The sequence below is a fragment of the Poecilia reticulata genome, chromosome 15, assembly GCF_904066995.2.
Source record: "Poecilia reticulata chromosome 15, P_reticulata-male-v2, whole genome shotgun sequence".
In the NCBI taxonomy this organism is placed as follows: Eukaryota; Metazoa; Chordata; class Actinopteri; order Cyprinodontiformes; family Poeciliidae; genus Poecilia; species Poecilia reticulata.
In genome coordinates this window covers 31,292,922-31,318,980 of record NC_088844.1, presented here as the reverse complement: position 1 = coordinate 31,318,980, position 26,059 = coordinate 31,292,922, and the positions used below count along the sequence as shown (strand labels likewise).

The 26,059-nt window shown below is 45.6% G+C and overlaps 1 protein-coding gene across 1 annotated transcript; it reads right to left on the bottom strand.

Moving 5' to 3' along the window:
• Positions 1-208: 208 nt before the first annotated feature.
• mmrn2a (multimerin 2a) lies at positions 209-24,338 on the bottom strand. The gene is made up of 11 exons (XM_081616012.1): positions 24,095-24,338; positions 23,364-24,001; positions 17,186-17,305; positions 16,570-16,667; positions 14,157-14,345; positions 4,255-4,652; positions 4,023-4,172; positions 3,481-3,945; positions 2,438-2,774; positions 1,397-1,855; positions 209-1,331 (listed from the first exon to the last, which is right to left on the bottom strand). Exons 2-11 carry the CDS (start codon positions 23,525-23,527, stop codon positions 961-963), a joined length of 2,751 nt encoding a protein of 916 aa, XP_081472138.1. The 5' UTR covers positions 23,528-24,001; positions 24,095-24,338; the 3' UTR covers positions 209-960.
• Between the last annotated feature and the right edge of the window lie 1,721 nt (positions 24,339-26,059).

Here is a 26,059-nt window from a genome sequence, read left to right as displayed (position 1 = left end):
ATCATTAAAAGCAGTAACTTCATATGAAAACAGCAGGAAAATAAAACCCTAAAAAACTGACTGAGGATCATCAAACCCAGAAACAAATGATTTTCATGTTTAAACCTGAATGATAAAACTGAACCACATTATATATATATATATATATATATATATATATATAGAGCACATTTCTGCCTTCTGGAATAATTTTATTTTATTCCTGCAGTTTGTTCTGATGGAAACTTTGCATGTTTTCAGGATCTGAAACACTTTGAATCGTCTTGTTGCTGAAAATGTGCTATATAAATAAAATTACATTAAGTGAAAACTGTTGACACCATAAAGTATTTTTTCTTTTATTATCTGTGTTTTTGATTTTAATATAAAACATCCAGAAACTTTTTACTCAACAAACTTAAATGAGGAAATTATGAATTTGGCTAAAAACAGATTTTAAAAGAAATTTCTCGAGTTTGTTGTGGAGTTTAGAATAATAATGTTTTCTAACCTAACAAATTTCTGTGTTTTATTGTGAAAGGTTTTCTCTCTTTTATCCATGAGGCCCTGAAGGCAGCACCTGGTGCGTTCATGGCCCAGGAGAAAGTATGGAGGAATTTTCCTGACACATTTTCAGTGATTTCATGTCTTTTGTTCTCAAAGCCTGTAACGCTGCGCAGGTTGCAACAATCAACACACAGGCTCACCTGCTGGAGGAAACAAACGCACCCAGCACTTTCATTCTATTGGCTGACAGGTTGCCAGGCGACTGTGCCAAAAGTCGATTTCAGAAGCAAGCAGAGTCCAGCAGAGACCAAGTGTGAGCGCCAGGAGACGTTTTGAGAAGACAGACATGAAGTCCTGCTTTCAAAATGAAAATGTGTGCTCTGGGATTATGGCAGGAAAATTCCTCCATACGGAAGCATTTGCTCTGAAACGCCCAGTCCTTCGTCTCTAAGGTGCCAATGTCTGGAGGCGCCCTCAGGTGGTCGGCTGCTGCAGCAGCAGCACGGCCAGCAGGTTGCTCTCTGACTCCGCCCACTCCGCCCTCACCTGCAGCCTCACCTGCTCCCCCTGCTGGAGCAGGAGGAGCCCCTCCCCGCCCACAGGCCCCGCCCTCTCCACCTGCCGCTGCAGCAACGTCACCGGAGCCCCGCCCCCTTCATGGCTGCGCCTCAGCAGGATGTGGGCGGAGCCTGGCCTCAGGTCCAAGGTGATGATGAACAGGTAGAGTCCGTCCAGTGGCGCCGTGAAGAGTCTGGAGTTCTGACCCGGTCCAAAACTGATGGTTCTGCCCAATCCACCCACAAACAGCACGGAGACGCCTGATTGGCTGGAGGGGATCGGCTCACCTGAGGAGGAAAGGTGATGATGAGGAGGTGAGTTCTGATGCTGGTCTGATCTAGTTCTCACTCACCTGGTGACTCCCTCCGACTGCGCTGGCCTCCTCCTCCTCCTCCTCCTCCTCCTCCTCCTCCCCTCTTCCTGTCCCTCCTCTTCGTCAGCTCCAGCAGCCGGTCCAGCTGCAGCGAGTCTCCGGACGCCGCCAGCGCCTCAGCGTTGCTGAAGACGTTCTTGAAGACCTTCAGGTGTTCCTCCAGGCCCCTCCGCAGCCAGAGCACCTCCGCCTGCAGCGCCGCCTCCCGTCCTGCAGGGGGCGCCGCGCTGCTGCTGCAGGAGCAGCTCCGCTCCTCCGCCCGGACCAGCCTCTGCTCCTGCTGCTCCACCTTCCTCTCCAGGTCTCGCAGGCTGTCTGCAACGCTCTGCTCCGCCTGCAGGAGGTGCTGGTTCTCCCTGAGCGGAGCGCCGCTGTTCCCCCGGCGGCCAGCAGGGGGCCAGGGGGGCTGGTCAGCAGCGGGGATCTCCTCTCTGCTTCCTGGTTATTAATATTCACAAATATTCATCAATATTCTCTGAATTTAAACCTCAAAGGTTATATATATATATATATATATATATATATATATATATATATATATATATAAAATGGACGGATAATGCTGGATCAGAGTTCATAATGAAACCAAACTGTCTCCATGGAGATATGTTTAATGCAAACTGATGCATCACTAAATATTTCTGTTTTATGATCAGTTGGATAAAAATCAAAATAATGTTTTTAATTTACAAATATTTGCTGTTGTTTCAATCCACCACCACTAGATGGCGACAATGGTTCTCTGATCGTACGAATCGGTACCGTAGAGCTTCAACAGAACCTCCAAACGGATCAGAACTTTGTTTCCACAGAAAATCTGACAGAAATAAATATAATGGAAACATATTCTGAGTTTAGTTTGATCTGTTCATGTTTTTATTCAAATCATGAACCTTTGTGCTGATAACTGAGTTTCAGTTAAACATGAAGTTTATTTAAACCAGCAGAGATCTGTCTGTCTTGGTCAGAAGCTGCTCCAGGAGATTCCAGGTGATTCCAGGAGATTCCAGGTGACCCTACCTGCTCCTGACTCCTGTAGCTCCGCCTCCTCGCGGCTCCTCAGTCGCTCCTGCAGCTGGCGGAGCTGCTCCTTCAGGGCGGGGACGGAGTGGGCCTCCTGGTCCTGCAGGGGCCACTCCAGGAACTCCAGCACCTCCTCGCCCAGGAGCAGCTGCAGCACGTCGCTGTGCCGGATGGCGTCCTGCAGCAGCGACTGGAAGGACGCGGACAGCGTCTTCACCTGCTGGTTCAGCTGGACGTCCTCGTCCTGCAGCGCCGACACCGACCCAATGAGCTGGGCCAGGCTGAAGTCCAAGGTTCTGGTTCTGTTCTGCTCCAAGGCCACGGACTGTTTCACCTGTAGGGGGAGCACCAGAGTTACCTTCAGTCTGTAGAACCTCTGGTTCCGATTCCGGTTCTCTGAGGTGCGTTGAAATTGTAATTTTCAGGACTCTTAAGGACCTGACAGTCCAGTAGACCCGGTTCTGTTGGGACCAAAAATTCAACATTTGATACATTTTCTCTCTGCTGAGTCAGACCAACCTGTTCCCCTCCTGGCCTGTGGGGGCGCTGCACCAAGAACCACTGAAGGAAACGACACTAAAACCTCTGAAGACACTGAGAGCAACTTCCTTCTTCACCAGATGGAAACAAGATGGAGGATTTTAGCGGTTGGAGGATTTCTCTTTAGGCTAAAGACCAGGAGCCATTTCTGCTGCTAGCGCTAGGCTAACATGTTAGCTTTGGTTGTTTTTACCCAGAATGCCCTGTGCTGTAGTCCACTTCCTGCTTTTGGAGCGGTCTCCGGTCCGCTTAGCGTTCACATTCAAACCAAACCAGAGTTCACTTCAACAGAACCCAGACCGAGGTTTGGAGGGCCAGAGGTCAGAGGTCAGTTAGCGTTCACACCTCACCAACTGAACCGGATTTCTAGACAAGCGGACTGGAGTTGTGTTGAAACGGACTGAACATTGCTGGTAGAAATGATGCAGCCTTAGTTGGACGTAATGAGAATCATCTCCTGCAGTTCTATGATCAGAACCAGAACCTCTAAATGAACGAACCTGCTCCAGATCCGCCTCCACCGCCTCCACCGCCGGCTCCCAGTCGCTGGCTCCGCCCCACGGAGCCCCGCCCACCTCGCTGTTCTCCTCCAGTTCCAGCCGGTTCTGATTGGCCAGCTGTGTGACGTTGGCCACGCCTCTCTCCAGGTGAGCCACCGCAGCGTTCAGGTCGCTGCATTTGCAGTCGTTGGTCGGGTTGAGGTTGTGGAAATCCTTGTACAGGTTGTCCACGTCCTTGGTGTTCTCCAACAGGTCTTTCTCGTAGCGTGTCAAGTTCACCACCAGCTGCTCCACCAGCCGCTCCACCGTCACCTTGGACTTCTCCACCTCCAGACCCGTCTCCATGAACAGAATCTGGCTTTTCCGCGCCGTCTGGTTGATCAGCTTCTCCAGATTCTTCAGCTGCAGCGCCATCTGCTGGGTGTCGGCCGAAGTGACCTCCAGGTCCTCCGTCAGCTCCTCCACCTGCACAGAAACACACCTGGCCTCCAGTCGACATGCTCAGCTCTGATTGGACCAGCTGCTGTCCTGATTGGACGAACCTTGACGGTGTTGTTGACCACCATGTTGTCCAGCCGTGTGATGGCGTCCCACAGGGCCGTGTTGTCGGCTGGGTGTTGGGGGAAGAGCTGGTGGTCCGCAGGGGTCCGGTCCTGGTCCAGCTTCATTCCAGCCTGTGTTGCGTTCAGGGCCTGCAGGCAGAACTTGTTCAGAGATTTAAAGTGGTTGGAATAAAATGTCTCCTGATTGTGACCACTGATGGTAGTTTCTGACCTGCAGCACCTTCTGCTGGTGCTTCAGCTCCTGGTCCACCTCCACCCTGAAGCTGCTGAGGTTGAGCTGCAGCTCGTCACGCTGGGACTTCAGCCTGCTCTCCGTGTCGCTGCGCCATTCCTGGATCTGCCTGCGGACGTTCCCGATCTGCTGGGACATCCCGTCCAGTTTGGATTCCAGCTTCTCCTCGGCACCTTCCTCCTCCTGAAGCTCCACCCCGCGCCAGCTGACCTTCATCTCTGCCACGTCTTGAGACAGCGCCCCCACATGGTGGTGGAGGCGCTCCAGGGAGCGGTTGAAGCCCTCCAGGATGGGGTGCAGTTGGGACAGGACCAGCGCCATCATGTCGGGAACGGGGAGGGCTGCAGGGACGTCTGGGTAAGGCGGAACCTCTACGACTGACGGACACACAGTTTAACACAATCAGCTCTACAGAGACCAAATCGTTCAGGGCAGCAAACACAACAGAACATCACAGGATCATCAGCATCAGGACAAATTCTGCTTTTATTCTGGGTAATAAAACAAACAGCGGAGATCCCAGGAGGGACCCCTGAGGAACACCTTCTGGTACTGAAGCTGAGGTACGAATCATTAGCCCCCTGATGAAATCACTCAAAGCTTTTAATGTTTCTAGTAGACACTGATTAGTAGACATCAAGGTGTTGAAACCGTTCCTGAGGATTCGATCAGAACTGAACCTTACATCAGGAGCTCTGGTTAGCATAGCTGATGCTGGATCTGTTGAACGTTCTCAAGAAAGATTAAGTCATTTTTTCTCTGAGGCAACAGCAGACTCTTTATATTGAAAGTGAAATCAAAAGGGGTTTTCATAAACACCACTAAGGAGTGAACGTGTCATATAACATCTTTATTGTGCGCCAGAATCTGACCTATAAAACTGACAGCCACTCGAGTAAAAAGTGGCACAAAAAGTAGGTATGCACTGTATTCAATGCATAAGGGCCCTGAACAAGAGGTATTGCCAGAATTAATAATAAAATAATAAGGACTTTGTGGCATTCTCATTTAGTGAATTAAAGTAGTTGTGCTACCACTCCTACGCCATTAGAGGCAGTAGCAGGCCCAAAAAGGTGCATCTAAGGAGCAGATTTAGAAGTACACAGAACGCTATGGAACTTGTTAAAAACTGTGAGCTATGTTGAAGTAAATAAGACAGAAGTTCAAATACATGCTGAGAGTGAAACTCCTTAAAGATGAAGCTATATCACAGATTTCAAAAGAAAATAAAAACGGTGGGTAACTATGGCAACCAGTGACAGTTTAATAGCCCGCCTACTCTTTCTGCAGTCAGGTGGCGCACGCATCCGTCGTGTTAATAAAAAAACTCTGCCAGATAAGCCCACTCTGAATATCAAACACCACTGTGACATCACAATGTGACATCACAATATAACTCCAAAGGCAGAATTCTGACATCACCAGGGTTTATATAAGCTCGTCACATCCATCTACCTTCATCGTGACCTCTTAGCAGCCGTTGTCGATAGTTTTTTGTGAGAAGTTACTTAGCAGTACATAGTAGGATTTTCAACTTTGAAATCTACTGAGTTTCTAGACAAGTCATCTATCTTAGAACCACAAGCAACAGTTAAAATGGAGTCCAACCAGCGTACAATTGAAGAAGTTGCATCCGATAACATCGTCGAGAGAAAAGTACAGCCACCCAAGCGCAAGAAGAAGAAGATGCCATTTGCAGTCTGGTGGGCACTGCATGGATCTGAGGAGGAGCTGAAGATGTCAACTGAAAACATGGGACATCAGGACTCCTCATTGGTGACTGATAATGGATCGAGTGCCAACGCACTGCAAAAGGTGGATCAAAAAGGGGATGGACAACCACCTCAGAGAGAGTCCAACGAGAGCAACCAGGTAAATGCGAACACTGGCCAGGATTCACTGGCCAGTGTAGACGAGTCCATCGCTGGAGTGCAGGAGAAAGTCGACACCACAGAGAAAGAACAGGCCGTCGCTGAACTAAGAACTTCAGGTGAAAGTATTGAAACAGAAGACGATTCCTCTACAGTTACCGAACAGGAATCGATCTCCGAGACACCAGAGAAGGAAGAGTCCTCTAAGTCCAGCACTGGAAACGTTATCGATCAGGACTCTTCTCTCCATGAAGAAGGTGATCAGGAGGATTCCCTTAAGACGGAGATTTGCAAAGAGGAACTTGATAGTTTTACATCAGAGTCGGTGACCGAAGAGAAATCCGTCACAGAAACACCAAAGAAAGTCGACCAAAAAGCGGAAAAACGATCAAAGACTAGGCGCAATAAGAAGACACCGCTATTGTGGAAAACTTTCCCCGAGACTGATGCCTGCATAGATCTTGCATTTTTTTGTGAAAACAGTGACATCAACGGTTCTCTGTCTGAAAATCTAAGTCACCAGGAAGGTTTGCCCAGAAGCGACAAAAAGTCATTGTGGAAAATGCTCCCAAAGTCTGAACCTAGCATAGATGTCAGTTTTTTTGCTCAGACTATTGAGACCCACATTGTGATTCCTGCAACAGAGCCGGTTAGCAAAGAGGAACTTGTTAGTTTTACATCAGAGTCGGTGACCGAAGAGAAATCCGTCACAGAAACACCAAAGAAAGTCGACCAAAAAGCGGAAAAACGATCAAAGACTAGGCGCAATAAGAAGACACCACTATTGTGGAAAACTTTCCCTGAGACTGATGCCTGCATAGATCTTGCATTTTTTTGTGAAAACAGTGACATCAACGGTTCTCTGTCTGAAAATCTAAGTCACCAGGAAGGTTTGCCCAGAAGCGACAAAAAGTCATTGTGGAAAATGCTCCCAAAGTCTGAACCTAGCATAGATGTCAGTTTTTTTGCTCAGACTATTGAGACCCACACTGTGATTCCTGCAACAGAGCCGGTCAGCAAAGAGGAACTTGTTAGTTTTACATCAGAGTCGGTGACCGAAGAGAAATCCGTCACAGAAACACCAAAGAAAGTCGACCAGAAAGGGGAAAAACGGTCAAAGACTAGGCGCAACAAGACGAAAATGATTCCCTTTCACATTTGGTTGGAGAAACAGGCCGCCACTGAACTAAGAACTTCAGGTGAAAGTATTGGAACAGAAGACGATTCCTCTACAGTTACCGAACAGGAATCGATCTCCGAGACACCAGAGACACCAGAGAAGGAAGAGTTCTCTAAGTCCAGCACTGAAAACGTTATCGATCAGGACTCTTCTCTGGCTGAAGAAGGTGATCAGGAGGATTCCCTTAAAACGGAGATTTGCAAAGAGGAACACGTTAGTTTTACATCAGAGTCGGTGACCGAAGAGACATCCGTCACAGAAACACCAAAGAAAGTCGACCAGAAAGGTGAAAAACGGTCAAAGACTAAGCGCAACAAGACGAAAATGATTCCCTTTCACATTTGGTTGGAGAAACAGGCCGTCACTGAACTAAGAACTTCAGGTGAAAGTATTGAAACAGAAGACGATTCCTCTACAGTTACCGAACAGGAATCGATCTCCGTACTGAACAAGACTCCAGAGACTGAAGAGTCCTCTAAGTCCAGCACTGAAAACGTTATTGATCAGGACTCTTCTCCCCCTGAAGAAGGTGATCAGGAGGATTCCCTTAAAACGGAGATTTGCAAACAGGAACATGTTAGTTTTACATCAGAGCCGGTGACGGGAGAACTGGAGAGCCTCTGTGAGGAAAACATTTCTGGTGACAAAATTGAAAAAGAAATTTCAGTACCGGAAATAGTTGGAGAGCAGACAGAGAGCATCGACAACGAAATTCACACCAATAAAACAGCCATCATTGAAGTAAAGCAGGTGTTAGAAGAAGAAACTGTCTCCATAGCACAACAGAATGGAGACCATCAGGCTGAGAAAAAACGTTCAAAGAAATCGAATCGTAAGATGAAGAGAAAGGCAGCAACTAGAGAGGCATCTGACCTAGAGAGCCTCTGTAAGGAAAACACTGAAAAAGAAGTTTCAGTGCTGAAAATAGTTGGAGAGCAGGCAGAGAGTATAGAAAACGAGATTCTCACAAATGAAACTGCCATCGGTGAAGTACAGCAGGTGATAGATGAAGAAAGGGTCTCCATGACACAGCAAAATGGAGAAAAACAGGATGAGAAAAAACTTTCAAAGAAATCTAAACGCAGGATCAGAAAGGCAGCAAGGAGAGAAGCATCTGAGCTGAAAGCTGTCAATGATAACATTTCTGGTGACACTGAAAGAGACATTTCAGTACCGGAAATAGTTGGAGACCAAAGAGAGATCATCGAAAACGAGATTCTCACAAGTGAAACAGCCATCGGTGAAATTCTGCAGGTGATAGAAGAAGAAACGGTCACCATGGCACAACAGAATGGAGACCATCAGGACGAGAAAAGCTGTTCAGAGGAATCTAATCGTACGATCGAGAGAAAGGCATCTGAGCAACGAGAGAGGCATCTATATATATATATATATATGGAAAACGTTTCTGGAGCGAACATAGAGCAACAGGTTTCTACTGTAGAAACAACTGAGGATCAAACAGCCTTGGTTGAAACTGAGATTCCTACAATAGAAACAGAAATCTCTAAAGAACAGCAGGTCGCTGAAGAAAATACTGAACCGGAAACTTCTGTAAACCCGATTGATTCAGATCAACACTTGGTCCCAATCAGTGATCCAACAAATCCTGATCCAGAAAAACTACCTGGCATCCCCCAGATTGCTCCTGAACCAGCTGAGACAACAGTTGGGACAGTGTCAGAACACGTAGCATGTAAAGTTGAGGCAGTTTCCACAGAGGAGGAGTGTGGTCCAATGGAAGATCAGACAACATCGCTTCCACAAACAAATGTAACACTGAACAAAGATAAAGTCCAAACACCACCTCAGGAATTAGAGCCGCAAGCAGCTGGTGAGTCAGCTGAGGAGAAGATTATTTCTGAAGGAGAAGAGAACCCCAAGAAAAAGAAATCGCTGTGGAAGCGAATCAAAAAGGCTCTGACTCCACCTCCTCTACGCCTGTTCAGAAACAGATGCAAAGTCCATCCAGCTTAGACATCAACTGATGTCTAAAGTAGATTTAAAAGGGGGCGGGGCCACGTGTGTTGTGGTGATTGGCGGTAATGTGACAAAAAGCTACTGTGATTTTAATTGGACATTTTAATATTGGAAAGACAGGACTGCACGGTGGGACATGTCTCGCCGTGCAGGTGTGGGTTCACTCCGGGGACTCCGGCTTCCCCCACGTTCAACCACATCAGTAGTCATCTTCATCCATTGTGAGATGTTTCATTCTAATTCAAAACAGAAAACCACATTAGAGGGAGATTTAGAGAAAGAAAATGTAAACAACGTGGAACAAAGAGAGAATTTTAGAGTCTGAACCGATACAAACTGGGAAAGATTTAGAAAACTGTCTTCTGGGGAATCAATCAATCAATCAATCAATCAATCAATCAATCAAATTTTATTTGTATAGCACATTCAGCAGCAAGACATTCAGTGTTTTACATCATTAAAATAAAAACAGTCATGTGGCATTGAATAAACAACCAAAAACAACAAAAACATACATATATGTATATAAATACATATATATATGTAAATGTCTATATATATCTGCTTCTCTCTATAAATATATATAAATCTATATATAGATATGTATATCTATATATTGATGTCAATCTATAAACGTATACCTCTCTTCTCTCTCTCTCTCTCTCTCTCTCTCTCTATATATATATATATATATATATATATATATATATATATATTTGTCTCTGCTTCTCTCTATAAATATATATATATATATATATATATATGTATATCTATATATTGATGTCTATCTATAAACGTATACCTCTCTTTCTCTCTCTCTCTCTCTCTCTCTCTCTCTCTATATATATATATATATATATATATATATATATATATATATATGCTTCTCTATAAATATATATAAATCTATATATAGATATGTATATCTATATATTGATGTCAATCTATAAACGTATACCTCTCTTTCTATCTCTCTCTCTCTCTCTCTCTCTATATATATATATATATATATATATATATATATATATACTTGTCTCTCTTCTCTATATATATATATAAATCTATATATAGATATGTATATCTATATATTGATGTCAATCTATAAACGTATACCTCTCTTCTCTCTCTCTCTCTCTCTCTCTCTCTCTATATATATATATATATATATATATATATATATATGCTTCTCTATATATATATATAATATATATAGATATGTATATCTATATATTTATGTCAATCTATAAACGTATATCTCTCTTTCTCTCTCTCTCTCTCTCTCTCTCTCTCTCTATATATATATATATATATATATATATATATATATATATACTTGTCTCTGCTTCTCTCTATAAATATATATAAATCTATATATAGATATGTATATCTATATATTGATGTCAATCTATAAACGTATACCTCTCTCTCTCTCTCTCTCTCTCTCTCTCTCTCTCTATATATATATATATATATATATATATATATATATATATATATATATATATATATATATATATATAGAGAGAGAGAGAGGGAAGGTCGTCCACACAGAAGGGGTCTCAGTCCCAGAAAGAACAATAGCAGAAATTGAGGACAGTTACAAGTACCTGGGAATACCACAAGCAAATGGCAACCTCGATGAGGTCACAAGGAAAGGAGCCACAGCCAGTGGTGGGAAGTAACAAAGTACAAGTACTTCGTCACTGTACTTAAGTACAATTTTCGTGCATCTGTACTTTACTTAAGTAGATTTAATAATGGGGACTTTCTACTTTTACTCCACTACATTTTACAGTAAGTATCTGTACTTTCTACTTCACTACATTTCTACAAACTCTCGCGTTACTCGTTACATCCAAGTCTCGTTGCGCTTTTTGTCCGTTAAAATGTGAAGTTCAGGGATTTAAGGTGGCGCCGTAAAATCCGACCAATAACGTGACTTAGTGTCTGTTGTCACCCATCGGCTCCACCTTTACTCGCACGCGGAGCTCCAGACATGCGCAGTGGTTTCCTCTGAGCGTCAGTAATATAATAGCTGCATAAATCAGAATATATGGCGACATGTAAAATCAGCAGCGCTTCGCTTTCACAGATGGTGGGACTTCGTCCAATTTTTAGCGTCACTTGGAAGGAAAGCTTAAAGAAAGATAAGCGCTGTGGACGTGATGCTAGCAAAGCGAGCTGTACTGAGACATTTGTTGCATCTGCGATGAAAAAAAGTTGTCACTCATGCGCTGAATTATTGTGTGGAGGTGTTGACTGAGGTGTTGCATATATGGGACAACGCTGTGACCAAAGTGCAATATTGTAATATGACATTCATGGACGATCCGATTGTTCTGGACGGATCTTGACCAAGTCCTATAGTGCTGAAGCCTCACTGAGAGCCGTTCTTTGTTCTTGTAATGCTCTGCGTACACTGCAGTAGCTATTTTATTTTATATTTAATTGGCGAATAAATAAAACAAGAACGTAGGAACACAGAGCATGCTCATTGCTCTTTGTTTTCGTCACCTGTCACGGTGGCAGACGTTGCAGCAGGAGGGAGGATGAGAACAGTCACGGTGCTCCTCCTGCTTGGTTACTTCTTGCTTATTGGGCCTTGGACAGTGTTCATAGTTGAGCGTTGTTAATTGCTATGTTTAATGGTGCAGACAATTATTATTTCTGACATTGGCAATATGGGCAACCGCCCAGGGCGTTATCTTTTTAAGGATGGCTGGAGACCTCTGTGTATTGTGGCACAGAGATGAAAGCAAAACAGAATGAAGAAGAGTTTGAATTGTCACTGGTTAAATTTATTTCAGCTCTAAGTATTTAATATCTAGGTGTTTTTATAGGAAAGTGAATCTTTCAGATCAATTTGAGAAGCAGGTTTGATAGGTGCACTTAATGTTATTGTCATGTAGCGCGGGGTGCTGGTTTTGATTTGGTCTTGGGTTCGGTGGTCTAGACTACAACTCTGCTACGAGGCTCCTTGGTTCCATGTCCTCCTCTGCCAGTTGGATTTCTTTCAAAATAAATGTGTGGCAAAAAAAGTGAAGTTCATGTTATGTTAGGACAGGAGACGAGATGTTTCCATCCCTGAAATGATGATGCATAGAATCACATATCTAAGTCTAAACTATGTTACAGAGTAAACGCAATAAAAACATGCTTTATCTGTGGCCTTGTTCATTAAAATGGCACATTTCTGATGTACTAAAACTAAATATGATCGGTTCACTTAATGATATTAGTGATTAGGTAATGCATTCAGCAAGTACTTTTACTTTTAATACTTAAGTATTTTTAAAAGACAGTACATTTTTACTTTTACTTAAGTAAAATGTTAATGTGGTACTTTGACTTTTACTTAAGTACATTTTTGTCTGTGTATTTGTACTTTTACTTAAGTAAATTTTTTGAGTACTTTCTCCACCACTGCTGATGGCACATGAAGTACTCTGACACTTTTGGTCCGAAGGAAATTCATGATGCTAAAGACATGAATCTGGATCTGAGAAAGAGGATAAGAGACTCTAATCGATGGTGACATCTACTCTGCCCTTTCCAAACATCTCCTGGATCAGAGCAGCGGAGGCAGAATCCGCCTCAAACAAACCTGATTAGTTTAGATCTGAAGCCGAAAGCTTCAGATCGGTCCAGAGAAAATCCTCAGGTGTCTTGGTTTACTGAGCGGTTCGGTTGCGAAGCGATCGAGGAAAAAACGAGGCGCTGGTGTCCAGAAAGACCCGGGTTCTGGACCTGCTGGTTCTGCCGGGCCATCAATGGAAATGGAGCAGAAAGTCAGAATCTGGAAGATTTAAAGGATCTGCTGGTCCGGGCCGGCGCCGACCCAAAACAAACCTCCCAGTTCACGGACATGAAGACGATGAGACCAAACCTCAGCGCCACCGAGAGTCTGTGGCTAAAGGTCAGAGTTCATCACGACTACACGTCTCCTAATGAGTTCTGGTTCTGGTTCTGGTGCAGGAGGGACTGAGGCATCCAGTCAAATATATTTGCTTCCTTTCTGGGTCGGTTCTGGTAGGACTTGAGGCCGGCCAAGTCTGAGGTTCTGTTGATGTCAGAAACAAGTCAGTTCTGGCCCGTTTGGACCTGCTGGTTCTGACCAGAACCAGAGGCAGAGAGGTTTCTATCTAAAGCCCGTCTGAGTCAGTCAGAACCAACAGAACCTTCTTCCTGTGGGAAGGTCCAAATCCGGCAACTCATGTTTGCAGAGCAGCTTCTCACGCCCACACGGGCCCAACCGGGCCCAACCGGACCTCCCTGGGGACCCGTTCTGAAACGGACCCAGATCCATACCGGGCTCTCCCAGAACCACCCTGCTGGGTCGGCTGTTGGACCAGTCAAACTGAAACCAGAACCTTCTGCAGGTTAAACCACCAGGTTCTGGTTCTGGTTCTGCAGGATGGGAACCTCCAGCTGGTTCTGGAGCCAGATTTCTGGATCTTTCTCCTGCTGATTTCATGTAAAAATCTCCAGTTCTGCAAACATCAAGAACCAGAATCAGAACCGATTTGACCCAGGAGTCTGTTCTGCTGGTTCTGGTCCATTTGGTCCAGATCAGGGCCCGGTTCTCCTCCTCTACTCCAACACTTGCTTTGTTTCTCCCAGAAAGGTCAAAGGTCACACTGCGACATGAAACCTGGTCCAATTGGATCGGGTCGGGCAGAACCTGAACTCTCCAGGAGAACCAGAACCAGCAGAATGATGGTGGGCTGGCAGTGAGGTCAAAGGTCACAGATGACATGTGGGAAACAGGAAGTGTGATGTCATCGGTGGTCATGTGACCAGGCAGCAGAAAATCAGTTAAAACATTCCTCTGGTTCTGGTTCTGGTCTCACCTTGAGACGGGCTCCCAGGCGGGGGCCGGTTCTGGTTCTGGTGGTAAACCGGGTGGTGGTGGTGAGTGGGGGGGTTTCCTGGGTGGGCGGAGCCGTGGGGGTCGGTGAAGGTCGTCTGATGGTCGTTCTGCTCCCGGTCCGGGTCGGCCCGACCCGGGTCGGCCCGACGCTGGACTCCAGCTGGGCCGCCTGAAACAGAGCAGAGTTCTGCTTCATTAACGGGTTTGGGTCAGAACATCCCAGAAACGGGTCACCAGAACCGGTTCAGATGAAATATAAAAAGGTTCTGGTTTAAAATTCTAATAAATGTTTGATTTCTTCTTCTGTGGTGGAGAAACACGAGGTCCATCAGAACCGCAGCAGAACCTCAGAGTATCTAATGTTTGATCCATTTTATTTGGGCTTCAGCACAAAACTTTATTTAAACTCTGAAATAAAAACAGGAAGGAAAATCAGACAAGTTCAGATTTTATTTATCACATTATTTAAATCCGATGACGTCACTTTAGCTCCGCCCACCGAGAGCAAAGCCAACGGTTCCTGGGGTAAAACTTTCAAACTTTCTCTAAGAACAAAGAATAGTTTCTACAGGAAGTCTTCGCCACCAAACAGGAAGTGGCTACTGAATGAGCTGATTTAACGTAATGTGAACAGTAATACTGCCGCCTAGTGGTGAGGTGCGGAATGACAGGCGACGTGAAACCGAGCCTCGAGGTTTAATGATCAAAACAAATAAAATTCAGTTCATCATGATAAATAATCCTGATTCTATCCGAGTCAGGATCTGCTCACATGAAGTCTCATCTGCCGGTTTTAGTTCTATATTCATGAGTCGAACCGCAGAGAGGAAGAGGAGGACGAGGAAGAGCAGAACCATATAGCTCTATAGATCTACAGTAACAGACTCTGGTGTCACGTTTTTAGAATTTATTCTTTTTTTTTATCACAGATTTAAGTAAAAAGAAAAAATCAGAGGAAGAATCGAGGACCGGACCGAACCGGACCGGACCGAACCGGACCGGGTCTCACAGTAGAACTGCAAACAACTCAACTCTGATGAAATCAACAGGAAACCGACCAGAACCTCCCTGGGAGGACGTTGAGGTTCTGGTTCTGGTTCAGCCTCTGGTTCTGCCTTTAGTCTGTTATTTCTGTGGTTCTGGTTCTGGTTCTGGTTCCAGCGTGCTCTTCCTGCGGTTCCTCTCATTGTCTGCTGGGATCTCGGCCCACAGGAAGCAGTTTGAATCAGAGGCGTGGTGGGAGCGGACCCGACCCGACCGGAACCAACCGGGCCGGACCGTGTGGAGGCCAAGCGGCTCTGCTTTGTTGTGCTCTAAAGGTCAGAGGTCTATTTTAGTGTTTGGTAGAAATACTGCCGTGAACAACCGGACCCCTCAGAACCAGAACCAGAACCAGAACACGGGACCCAGCCGGAGGAGGAAGCAGCTTCTCTCTGAGTCAAAGATGGCGGCAAAAAATTAACTAAAAAACAAAAACATGGCGGCAGGTTTCTGAGTGAAGCTCAGAGCTCCAGCTGGTCAGTGCTGGGCACGGCGGAGGCAGCATGGTGATGGGGGCCAGCAGTCACTGATCTGCCTCCAGGATCAAACTCCACCCGTCTGAGCTGCTCTGACTTTACAACCAAACGCACCCAGCAGCTTCCTCTGACCTCATCAAGACGTTTCCTCCCGTCTCTGCTCAGTGTGTGTGTGTGTGTGTGTGTGTGTGTGAAGGGGGGTGGAGCGGGTCAGAACAACCCGACCCGGTTCTGAGAGGAAGCCGGCCTGATGGGTCCAGAGATGCTTCAGTTTCTGTTTCCTCTGGAATTAAAATCTGACGTTTGATCAAAGTTCATATTTTGATTCAGAATCTGAACCTTCAGGCTGTGTAGAAACGTGGACCTGGTTTCTCCTGCAGGTCGTTTGGGTCGGATTTTTCAGTTTTATGGTTTTTGAACCTTCACATCACAGTATTTGCTGCTGGTCCAGTTAACCAGTTCCACAAACTGGACATTTTTATTTCTCGGTGGTTTTCTAGTCCAGGTTCAAAGATGAAGAAACAACTTTATAAACCAAAATGTTCCGTTTGATTCCAGCCTCGGCATCGGAACGTCTCCAGCCTCCCTCAAACTTTACTTTTCTTGGAACTGTTCCCACATCAGAGGGGAAATCCTCTGCAGCAGCAGCAGCAGCTTCAGCAGCAGCAGCTGCAGCAGCTGCAGCAGCAGCTGCAGCGTCTGACTGAGCTTCGGTTCCTTCGTCCTCAGAAACGTCGACAGCAAAGCGTTAAGCTGCTAAAGCTCCAAAACAGCATCAAACGTTTTTACACATGAATTTATGTTTATTGATTGATTATCCTGCTTGTTGTTCTGGACCGGTTCCGTTCCGGTTCCGTTCCGGTTCTCTGATCTCACCTTCCTGGTCGCAGTTTGGACCTCCGTGACCCGGACAGCAGCGCCACACCAAGGTCGTGACCTCTTTCTGCTTCTGGCAGCCGGGCCGGAACCGGTACCTGAACAGAACCCTGAAGTTAATTCACTGGTTTAACCCTGCTGAGGGGTCAAAGGTTAACTATTGCTCATATTATCAGGTTTGATTTGAGTTCAATTAATAATTGATCCTCCAACCAGCAGAGCTTTACTGGCTGGCACCGACCCAACAGAACCAGTCCTCAGAGGTTCTGGTCCATATTGTCACTGAACCGCTGCAGGGCTCGTGGCTGAATGATCACAACTTCCAGAACCACAGAGGTTCTGTTGGACTGAGATCCAGAACCAGATCTGAGAGGTTCTGATCTTTGCCTTAAGGAACCTGGTTCTGCTGGGACCGGTCCACTGTGGTCAGAACAGAACAGGTTCTGATGGGTTCAAAGAGAAGATTCCCCCACAGCATGATACCACCTCCACCAGTCCGACCCATTGACCTCAGCCAGGATGGATCCATGATGGTTCCACCAGGTTCTGGACAGGCGTACCTAATAAAGTGGCCGGTTGCATGGTGAAAACACACATACTGGTAAAAGCGACTCACGTGGCCCTCAGGCAACCAGGCGACCCACGGGGACAGGGACTCTGGGTCTGGACATGTCTCCGTGTTTTACATTCCTCGGCCACCAGCTGCACACTCTTCCTCACGAAGGTGCACCAGTTCCTGAGACACACACACACACACACACACACACACACACACACACACACACACACACACACACACACACACACACACACACACACAGTCAGGATAATTTACGGTTTGTTTCAGGATCTCTGGTTCTGTTCGGGACCATGTTCTGATCCACTTCAGATTAAAGTCATTAAGTTGTGTTGTTTCGCTTCCAGCCCAGTTTGTGTTTCTGCTCATTGAATCCAGGTTTTGCTCGAACTCTGTGATGTTTGACGTTTTCCTCCTCCAGTTCAGCTCAAAGCTTCTGGATCATCACATCTGAAGCTCTTTAATCAGTCAAGCAACCAGGAATGTTCTGTTGGTAGCGATCAGAACATTTAGTTCTGTATTTAGAAGCACAATGTCCCAAACTCCCTCCAGACGTTGGATCTGTTTGATCTGCTGGGATCCTGCAGGACCTTTTTAGATATGCCGCTCTTCATCTGCAGCTCCCATCATCATCTTCATCATGTTTAACAATCTGCAGCTGATCTGAGATCAGTGAAGCTTTGTTAGATTTCTGTCTTCAGATTGAATCATAGGTGATACATCTGTTGCGGAACATCTGTGGCTCTGACTGCTGATGTGACCCAGCTGGGAGCGATGCCTGCAGCTGATTGGTCGCTGCGTCCGCTCTGTGTTTGGTTTGGATGTTTATCTTGGGGTTTCCTGACAAAACGCGCCTCATGTTTCCCAACCAGCTCAGTGTTTGTGGAAGTTCTCCGGCTCCTTTCTGGCTCCTGCTGAGCTGTTTTTAGCCCTGCAGGAGTTCCAGATGTTTGCTGGGATTTATCTGGATTCATCTGGATCAGAAGCTCCTCAGATCCAGCCTGAAGGGAGCAGATGTTCTCCTGGTGAACCAACATGGCCGCCGTGAAGGGCTGAACTCGAACAGCAGACTCCAGGTTACTCCTGATCCGACCCAAGGCCCAGAAAACAGACACATTTCTGTCCCATTGTTCCAACATGTGAACACACTGCTGAAACTCCTTCAGTCACTTCCTGTTGTGTCATTTCCTAATGAGTCACTTCCTGTGCAGAGCTGTGGGGGTCATGTTTCAACCTCAGAGAATCTGGAACTTCCTCAAAACTTTCCCTCACTTCATCTTATCGTTTCTCAGAGTGTTTATAGAGTTTTCCTGCAGCTCAGTGAGGAACACTGGGAACATGGAGCTGAATCAGGAATTAAGCCATCAGTTAAAGACGCAGGACGCATTCCTGTTCTCAGACTGATGAAAGTTGTGGTTCTGGTTCAGAGATGATCAGCTGGCAGGTTGCAGTAAAATGTGGAGTAAAAACTGAAGCTTGGTTCTGATTGGTGGGTCCGTTTAATATCAGACCTTTCCTCTGCTGCAAAGCAAACAGCAGCTCATGAGTTTTAGCTCAGTTTGGACCAAACCTCCTCCAACCTGTCAGTTTAACTTTAACACGCTTCTCTGCCGTTTCTGCCACCCATTGCTGCATCTATACACTGTAAAAATCTAATGTAGTTTAATCTAAAAGAGCAAGTCATGAAAATCTCATAATATGACTGACAGAAAATAAAACGATTAAATGTGATTAACTGAACACATGACCTCTTAGCTAGTTAATAACTTGATTTCTGATAATCAGATTGATTTGTTTTGACTGCCTGGCTGCAGCATTTCGATTACGCTACCATAAATGAGTCAACATGTTCTAATTAAATACATTTTCATTGGCATATGTCAACCCCACCCAGGAGAAGAGTGAAGCCGCTTGGTTCGCGGCGTCCATGTTGGAGCAGAGGCAGCCATTTTTCTTTCAGATGCATTAATTAATCCTACACCTGTCAATAGTTACAGTTCTTTGAACATCTAGTTAGTTTTCCTCCTCCCAGATATAAATCACTAAAATCAATCTTTAGATCAGATCTCAGACTTGTTATCTGATTTATTAGTATCTGATTATTGGTAAATCAGATACCAATAAATCATGTTAAAGTTACAGTGGGAACTTTAGCATTAATGTTGACACTGATGGACTAAATGTAGCTTTAGCCTGGATTGGTTTCACTCAGAGTTCGTTGTTCGATTCTCTCCGATGGTCAGACTCCAGACGCTGTAAATCAGTCATTACCCATAATGCTTTGCAGTCTGATAATATTTTAATACTGAGTTTATTTCAACTGTTTTACAAACCTGGGAGGAAACTGGGATCAATTGAAATGTATGATTGAACTGAAACGGCTTTTTAGGTGAAGCGACTCAAGATGGCGCTATGTGGAGGAACTGAACCAGGCTGGGAAGAAACGAGCCCGGTTCTGCTGGGTTCAGAGGTGGAACATCGACCCGGTTCTGTTGGATTCAGAGGTGGAACATCGACCCGGTTCTGCTTTGAGCCTGGTTCTGTTGGGTTCAGAGGTGGAACATCGACCCGGTTCTGCTGGGTTCAGAGGTGGAACATCGACCCGGTTCTGCTTTGAGCCTGGTTCTGTTGGGTTCAGAGGTGGAACATCGACCCGGTTCTGCTTTGAGCCCGGTTCTGCTGGGTTCAGAGGTGGAACATCGACCCGGTTCTGCTTTGAGCCTGGTTCTGCTTTGAGCCCGGTTCTGTTGGGTTCAGAGGTGGAACAGCAGGAGGTCTGGTCAGAACGTGGAGCTGTCTCTCGTAACTTGGACCAGAGTTTTTCCTTGCGATCCCAGCTGATCTTACTGGGAACATTTCATCTGGGAATGCCGCCTCCCGTCCATCTCCCTCCAGCCGGCAGCTCCTGCTCTGAATGCCGGTTTTCTTGCGGCTCAGAGGGTCACTGAAGGTTAAAATCAACAGATTTATGAAAACCTTGGATTGTTTGAGGATGAATTTTGTCCTGCTGCTCATTTTTCATGTTGATATTTCAACACAAAAGGCTCCAGAGAGAAAGACCTCAGACTGAGAAGTGGCCTTCCTTTGGCTCTTTGGCCCGTTAAACCATTTCTCCTCCCTGCCTCCTCCTAACCTCGTCTCTCTGACATAATGGCCGCTGGACGTTTGGTTTGCTGCGAGTCATCTCAGGTCAGGTCCAGTCCAAGTTCCTCCAGAACGCCACGTTTTCTCCTCCATAAGAAAAACATCAAATGTTTGATTCCATTTCATCAGAGCTCAGCTACATGGTGACCTTTGACCTCTGGACCACAAAATATCCCCCCAGGAGATAAAACTGAAACTAGAAACAGAGAAAACTATTGAAGCCGGTTTCTCATTAGAGCTCCCCATGAAGCCATTGGTGTGTGTGTGTGTTACTGTGTGTGTGTGTTACTGTGTGTGTGTGTGTGTGTTACTGTTTGTGTGTTACTGTGTGTGTGTGTTACTGTGTGTGTGTGTTACTGTGTGTGTGTGTGTGTGTTACTGTGTGTGTGTGTGTTACTGTGTGTGTGTGTGTTACTGCGTGTGACTGTGTTACTGCGTGTGTGTGTTACTGTGTGTGTGTGTGTGTGTTACTGTGTGTGTGTGTTACTGTGTGTGACTGTGTTACTGCGTGTGTGTTATTGGTGTGTGTTACTGTGTGTGTGTTAGTGTGTGTGTGTTACTGTGTGTGTGTTACTGTGTGTGTGTGACTGTGTTACTGCGTGTGTGTTATTGGTGTGTGTTACTGTGTGTGTGTTAGTGTGTGTGTGTTACTGTGTGTGTGTTACTGTGTGTGTGTTAGTGTGACTGTGTTACTGTGTGTGTGTGTTACTGTGTGTGTGTGTGTGTGTGTTACTGTGTGTGTGTGTTACTGTGTGTGACTGTGTTACTGCGTGTGTGTTATTGGTGTGTGTTACTGTGTGTGTGTTAGTGTGTGTGTGTTACTGTGTGTGTGTGTTACTGTGTGTGTGTTACTGTGTGTTACTGGTGTGTGTGTTACTGTGTGTTACTGTGTGTGTGTGTTACTGTGTGTGTGTGTGTGTGTTACTGTGTGTGTGTGTTACTGTGTGTGACTGTGTTACTGCGTGTGTGTTATTGGTGTGTGTTACTGTGTGTGTGTTAGTGTGTGTGTGTGTTACTGCGTGTGTGTTATTGGTGTGTGTTACTGTGTGTGTGTTAGTGTGTGTGTGTGTTACTGTGTGTGTGTGTTACTGTGTGTGTGTTACTGTGTGTTACTGGTGTGTGTGTGTTACTGTGTGTTACTGTGTGTGTGTGTGTTACTGTGTGTGTGTGTTACTGTGTGTGTGTGTTACTGCGTGTGTGTTATTGGTGTGTGTTACTGTGTGTGTGTTAGTGTGTGTGTGTGTTACTGTGTGTGTGTTACTGTGTGTGTGTTACTGTGTGTTACTGTGTGTGTGTGTGTTACTGTGTGTGTGTGTTACTGTGTGTGTGTTAGTGTGTGTGTGTGTTACTGTGTGTGTGTTACTGTGTGTGTGTTAGTGTGTGTGTGTGTTACTGTGTGTGTGTTACTGTGTGTGTGTTACTGTGTGTTACTGGTGTGTGTGTGTTACTGTGTGTTACTGTGTGTGTGTGTGTTACTGTGTGTGTGTGTGTGTGTTACTGTGTGTGTGTGTTACTGTGTGTTACTGGTGTGTGTGTGTTACTGTGTGTGTGTTACTGTGTGTGTGTTACTGTGTGTGTGTTACTGTGTGTGTGTGTTACTGTGTGTTACTGGTGTGTGTGTGTTACTGTGTGTTACTGTGTGTGTGTGTGTTACTGTGTGTGTGTGTGTTACTGTGTGTTACTGTGTGTGTGTGTTACTGTGTGTTACTGTGTGTGTGTGTTACTGTGTGTGTATGTGTGTTACTGTGTGTTACTGTGTGTGTGTGTTATTGTGTGTGTGTTACTGTGTGTGTGTGTTACTGTGTGTATGTGTTACTGTGTGTGTGTGTTACTGTGTGTTACTGTGTGTGTGTGTTACTGTGTGTGTATGTGTGTTACTGTGTGTTACTGTGTGTGTGTGTTATTGTGTGTGTGTTACTGTGTGTGTGTGTTACTGTGTGTATGTGTTACTGTGTGTGTGTGTTACTGTGTGTGTGTGTTACTGTGTGTATGTGTTACTGTGTGTGTGTGTTACTGTGTGTTATCAGGACTCTGCAGCCTGAAACAATAAGAGTTGCTGACATCAGGTAACTACTCCCTTTATCTGCAGACGGCCGGCTGGTGAAGGACCCCAGGCTGCCCCTCGGTGCCTGTCTGAAATGACCTCACTCTGATCACAGTTACCCCTCCTACTTGCCCCCCCAGCAGGATAATAAAGTTGTTAAAACATGTTATGGATTTCGACCAGTGTTTGGTCCTCGAGGCCCCCTGCCCTGCATGTCCCATGTTTCTCTGCTTTAAAGCTCCTGCAGCTCAACAAACTGTTGAATCACCTGAAGCGAGAAAGCAGCTAAAACATGGAGGGAGAGTCTGGAGGACCAGGGTTGGGAAACACCGTTTGGGACAAACAGGGAAGGAAATACCAAACGATCAGACTGCAGGGAATACACGACGTTTTGGACTTCATGAGCGGTTCTGATGGGTCCAAAGAGAGCCTCCCCCACACCATGGTACCACCTCCACCAGGCTGGACCGCAGGAAGAATCCCTGAGTCATGATGGTTCCACCAAGTTCTGACCCGACTATCTGAACAGTCGGGTCGGTGCTGCCGACATTTTCTGTTTAGGTGAGCAGGAGGACTGGTCCAAAAGCAGCAGAACCAACAGAACCAGCAGAGAGGATCTGTTTCACGAGGCAAAAGAACCAAACAGGGAGGATGAATTTTAAAATGATTAAACAGCTGCTAGAACCAATCAGAACCCAACAGAACCAATCAGAACCCAACAGAACCAATCAGAACTCAACAGAACCAATCAGAACCCAACAGAACCAATCAGAACCCAACAGAACCAATCAGAACCCAACAGAACCAATCAGAACTCAACAGAACCAATCAGAACCCAACAGAACCAATCAGAACCCAACAGAACCAATCAGAACTCAACAGAACCAATCAGAACCCAACAGAACCAATCAGAACCCAACAGAACCAATCAGAACCCTACATACGGTCTACTTATGTGACCCGGTTCTGGAGGTCCAATCAGCAGCAATGAAGCCTCTAAATCTGAGGCGGTTCTGGTCAGAAACTCACCCGGTTCTGACTGGAGAAAGCCCAGTTCCTGCTGGCAGGAGGGTCTCGGTCTCTGACCCTCCTCTTCCTCCCTCCTCCTCTTCCTCAGGGTCCCGCGCTCTCACCTCACAGTGAGCGCTGACCAGTAAACCCAGAACCAGCACCAGTTCTCCCACTGCCGTCATGTCTGCTGGTGTGTGAAGCCCGACCAGAACCACAGCTGCTTTTAAAGAGGAGGAGGAGGAGGAGGAGGAGGAAGAGGAGGAGGAGGAAGAGGAGGAGGAGGAAGAGGAGGAGGAGGAGGAGGAGGAGGAGGAGGAGGAGGAGGAGGAGGAGGAGGAGGAGGAGGAGGAGGAGGAAGAGGCCGTGCCTCCCGTTTCCTCCCGATTGGATTCACTGATCAGCAGAAAATCCCACCAAATATGAAAAATATTAATCTAAAGCAAATATTGTCTTCAAATAGCAGAACTGCTGAATTAATTCTTCCAATCAATAATCAAAGAACGTTCAGCTCCTGATCCGAGTCCGTTTCTCTGCCAGAATCCTGCTGACGTCACGCTGCGCAGCTCTGGCGCCCCCCAGTGGTGCAGCCGGTACATCGCCTCTCTGCTCAGCGGATCCAGAACCAGAAACGCTTTGATGTCAGTTTTATACCGAGACTGAAAACCAAGTAAAATCAGAGAATAAGACAGTAAGTCAGTAAAAATAATTAAACTCTGTTACAGTAAAAGAAATTGTCATTTTTACTGAACCTCATTTGGATCCAGGCAAAGAGCGACAGACGTGGCTGCAGGCTGATCTGTGATTGGTGGATTAGTGACCTCTGACCCCCTCAGGCTGAGCCACGTGCTGCAGAGGATTCATGCTGATGTTGGATTAAGTTAGAATTAAATCTGTGCTGCTGTTTAAAAGAAACGGATCATCGATGTGGAAAAGTCGTTTCTGCTCTGCTGGGATGAAAACGGTGATTTTTCCTCTGAGACATGAAAACACAGAACTTCAAAATAAAACGTGCTGCTGATTAAAACTGTGGAATCAAACACATTTTTATAAAAGTTTTAAAATGCGTCATCTTTTCCTCTGTTGACCAGGATGAACCTCAAACATCTAGTTTTGTTTGTGTTCAGGTTTTTACTGACAGCTGAAAAAATGAATCTTTGTTTTCAGAAAAGCAGATTTAATGTCTTTTAGTTTTCTGTGAATCTACAGAGCAGCAGAATGAGGCTCAGATCCTCATTAACGTGTTTTAATGTTTATATTGGGGTAGAAATAAAAGGTTAAGATGCTTTAGGCTCATTATTTCAGACATTTCTTCATTCTGACGACAGAACCAGAACCAGGTCCGATTTAATGAAGATCATCTTCTCATTACTACATTAAAATAAAAAGCAAACCTTTTATGTTAAACTTTGACCTTTTTATTCTCATGCTAAACTAATTTGAGTCTTTTTTTATTAGTTTTTTGTCTCTGAACTGAAACTTTGACGGATCCGGTTGGTGGTTCTGGTGGTTCTGATGTGATGCTGGTTGTCCGACCAGCAGGGGGCAGCACCTCCTTATTTCACAGTTTCCTGGTTTTAGATCCTTGTTCATCTTTAAATATTCTAATAATTGAAGCTTTTAGGAACTTGGGGATTAAATATTTCTATAAAAGTCATTGTATTGTATTTTAAATATTTTATCAGTTGATAATTATTTAAGATAAATAATAAAGTTGTTTTATTGCAGTGGTGCCCAAAGTGGACCCAGGAAGTCCAGGAGTCTGGTTCTGATTCAACCTGTAATCCAGATTAATCCAGATTAAATGTTCAGTTTATAAAACCTCTGGCTGACTTTGTCCTTTATGGACCTGTTGGAGGTTCTGATGAGTCAGCAGAACCTCTGGAGGCCCAGCAGGCCTGCTGCAGTCAGCAGGACGCCCCCTGACCTCTGACCCCCTCACAGCTCCATTAGCAGGCAGCAGAGACATTCCTGAGTCATGAGCTGCTTCTTTAAATATCTGGTTTTAATCTGATTGTGAAAATCATTTTATTTGTTAGCGTTTTTATCGTCTCATGTTCAGTTTCTCTCTGGAGTCACGAGAATATTGAGACCAAACATGAAGTTTGATAACATGGAGCAGAGCGATGAGCAGCAAAACCTGATGGGCGGCCTCGTCGTCAAGGTAACCGTCAGCATCCCATAATGCTGCCTTCAGTCCATCTGGGAGGGAATGAAATAAAAGCCTCTAAAAATAACGACCAATCAGAGCGCAGAGTGTGTTCTGCTGCGTCACTCAGAGTGTGTGTGTGTGTGTGTGTGTGTGTGTGTGTGTGTGTGTGTGTGTGTGTGTGTGTGTGTGTGTGTGTGTGGTTGAACCGCCTGGTTCTGGTCCCAGCAGGTTTCTGGACCAGCAGCAGCAGAACCTGCTGGTTCTGGTTCTGCTCAGCATCATGTGACCTGATGATGATGATGATGATGATGATGGTGTGACTCTGGGCGGGTCGCTCACACGTTCATGTCTCCATGTGAAGATCCTGCAGGTTCACATCGACAGGACCAGGACCAGAACCAGAACCAGAACCAGGACCAGGACCAGGACCAGGACCAGAACCAGGACCAGGACCAGGACCAGGACCAGAACCAGGACCAGGACCAGGACCAGGACCAGGACCAGGACCAGAACCAGGACCAGGACCAGGACCAGGACCAGGACCAGGACCAGGACCAGAACCAGG

Coding starts and splice junctions, on each gene's coding strand:
- mmrn2a (XM_081616012.1), bottom strand. CDS start 23,527: ATGACGGCAGTGGGAGAACTGGTGCTGGTTCTGGGTTTACTGGTCAGC. Junction 4,173..4,254: donor ACCAGCAGAAGGTGCTGCAG/GTCAGAAACTAC, acceptor TTCTGCCTGCAG/GCCCTGAACGCAACACAGGC. Junction 2,775..3,480: donor TGGAGGCGGATCTGGAGCAG/GTTCGTTCATTT, acceptor CTCCCCCTACAG/GTGAAACAGTCCGTGGCCTT.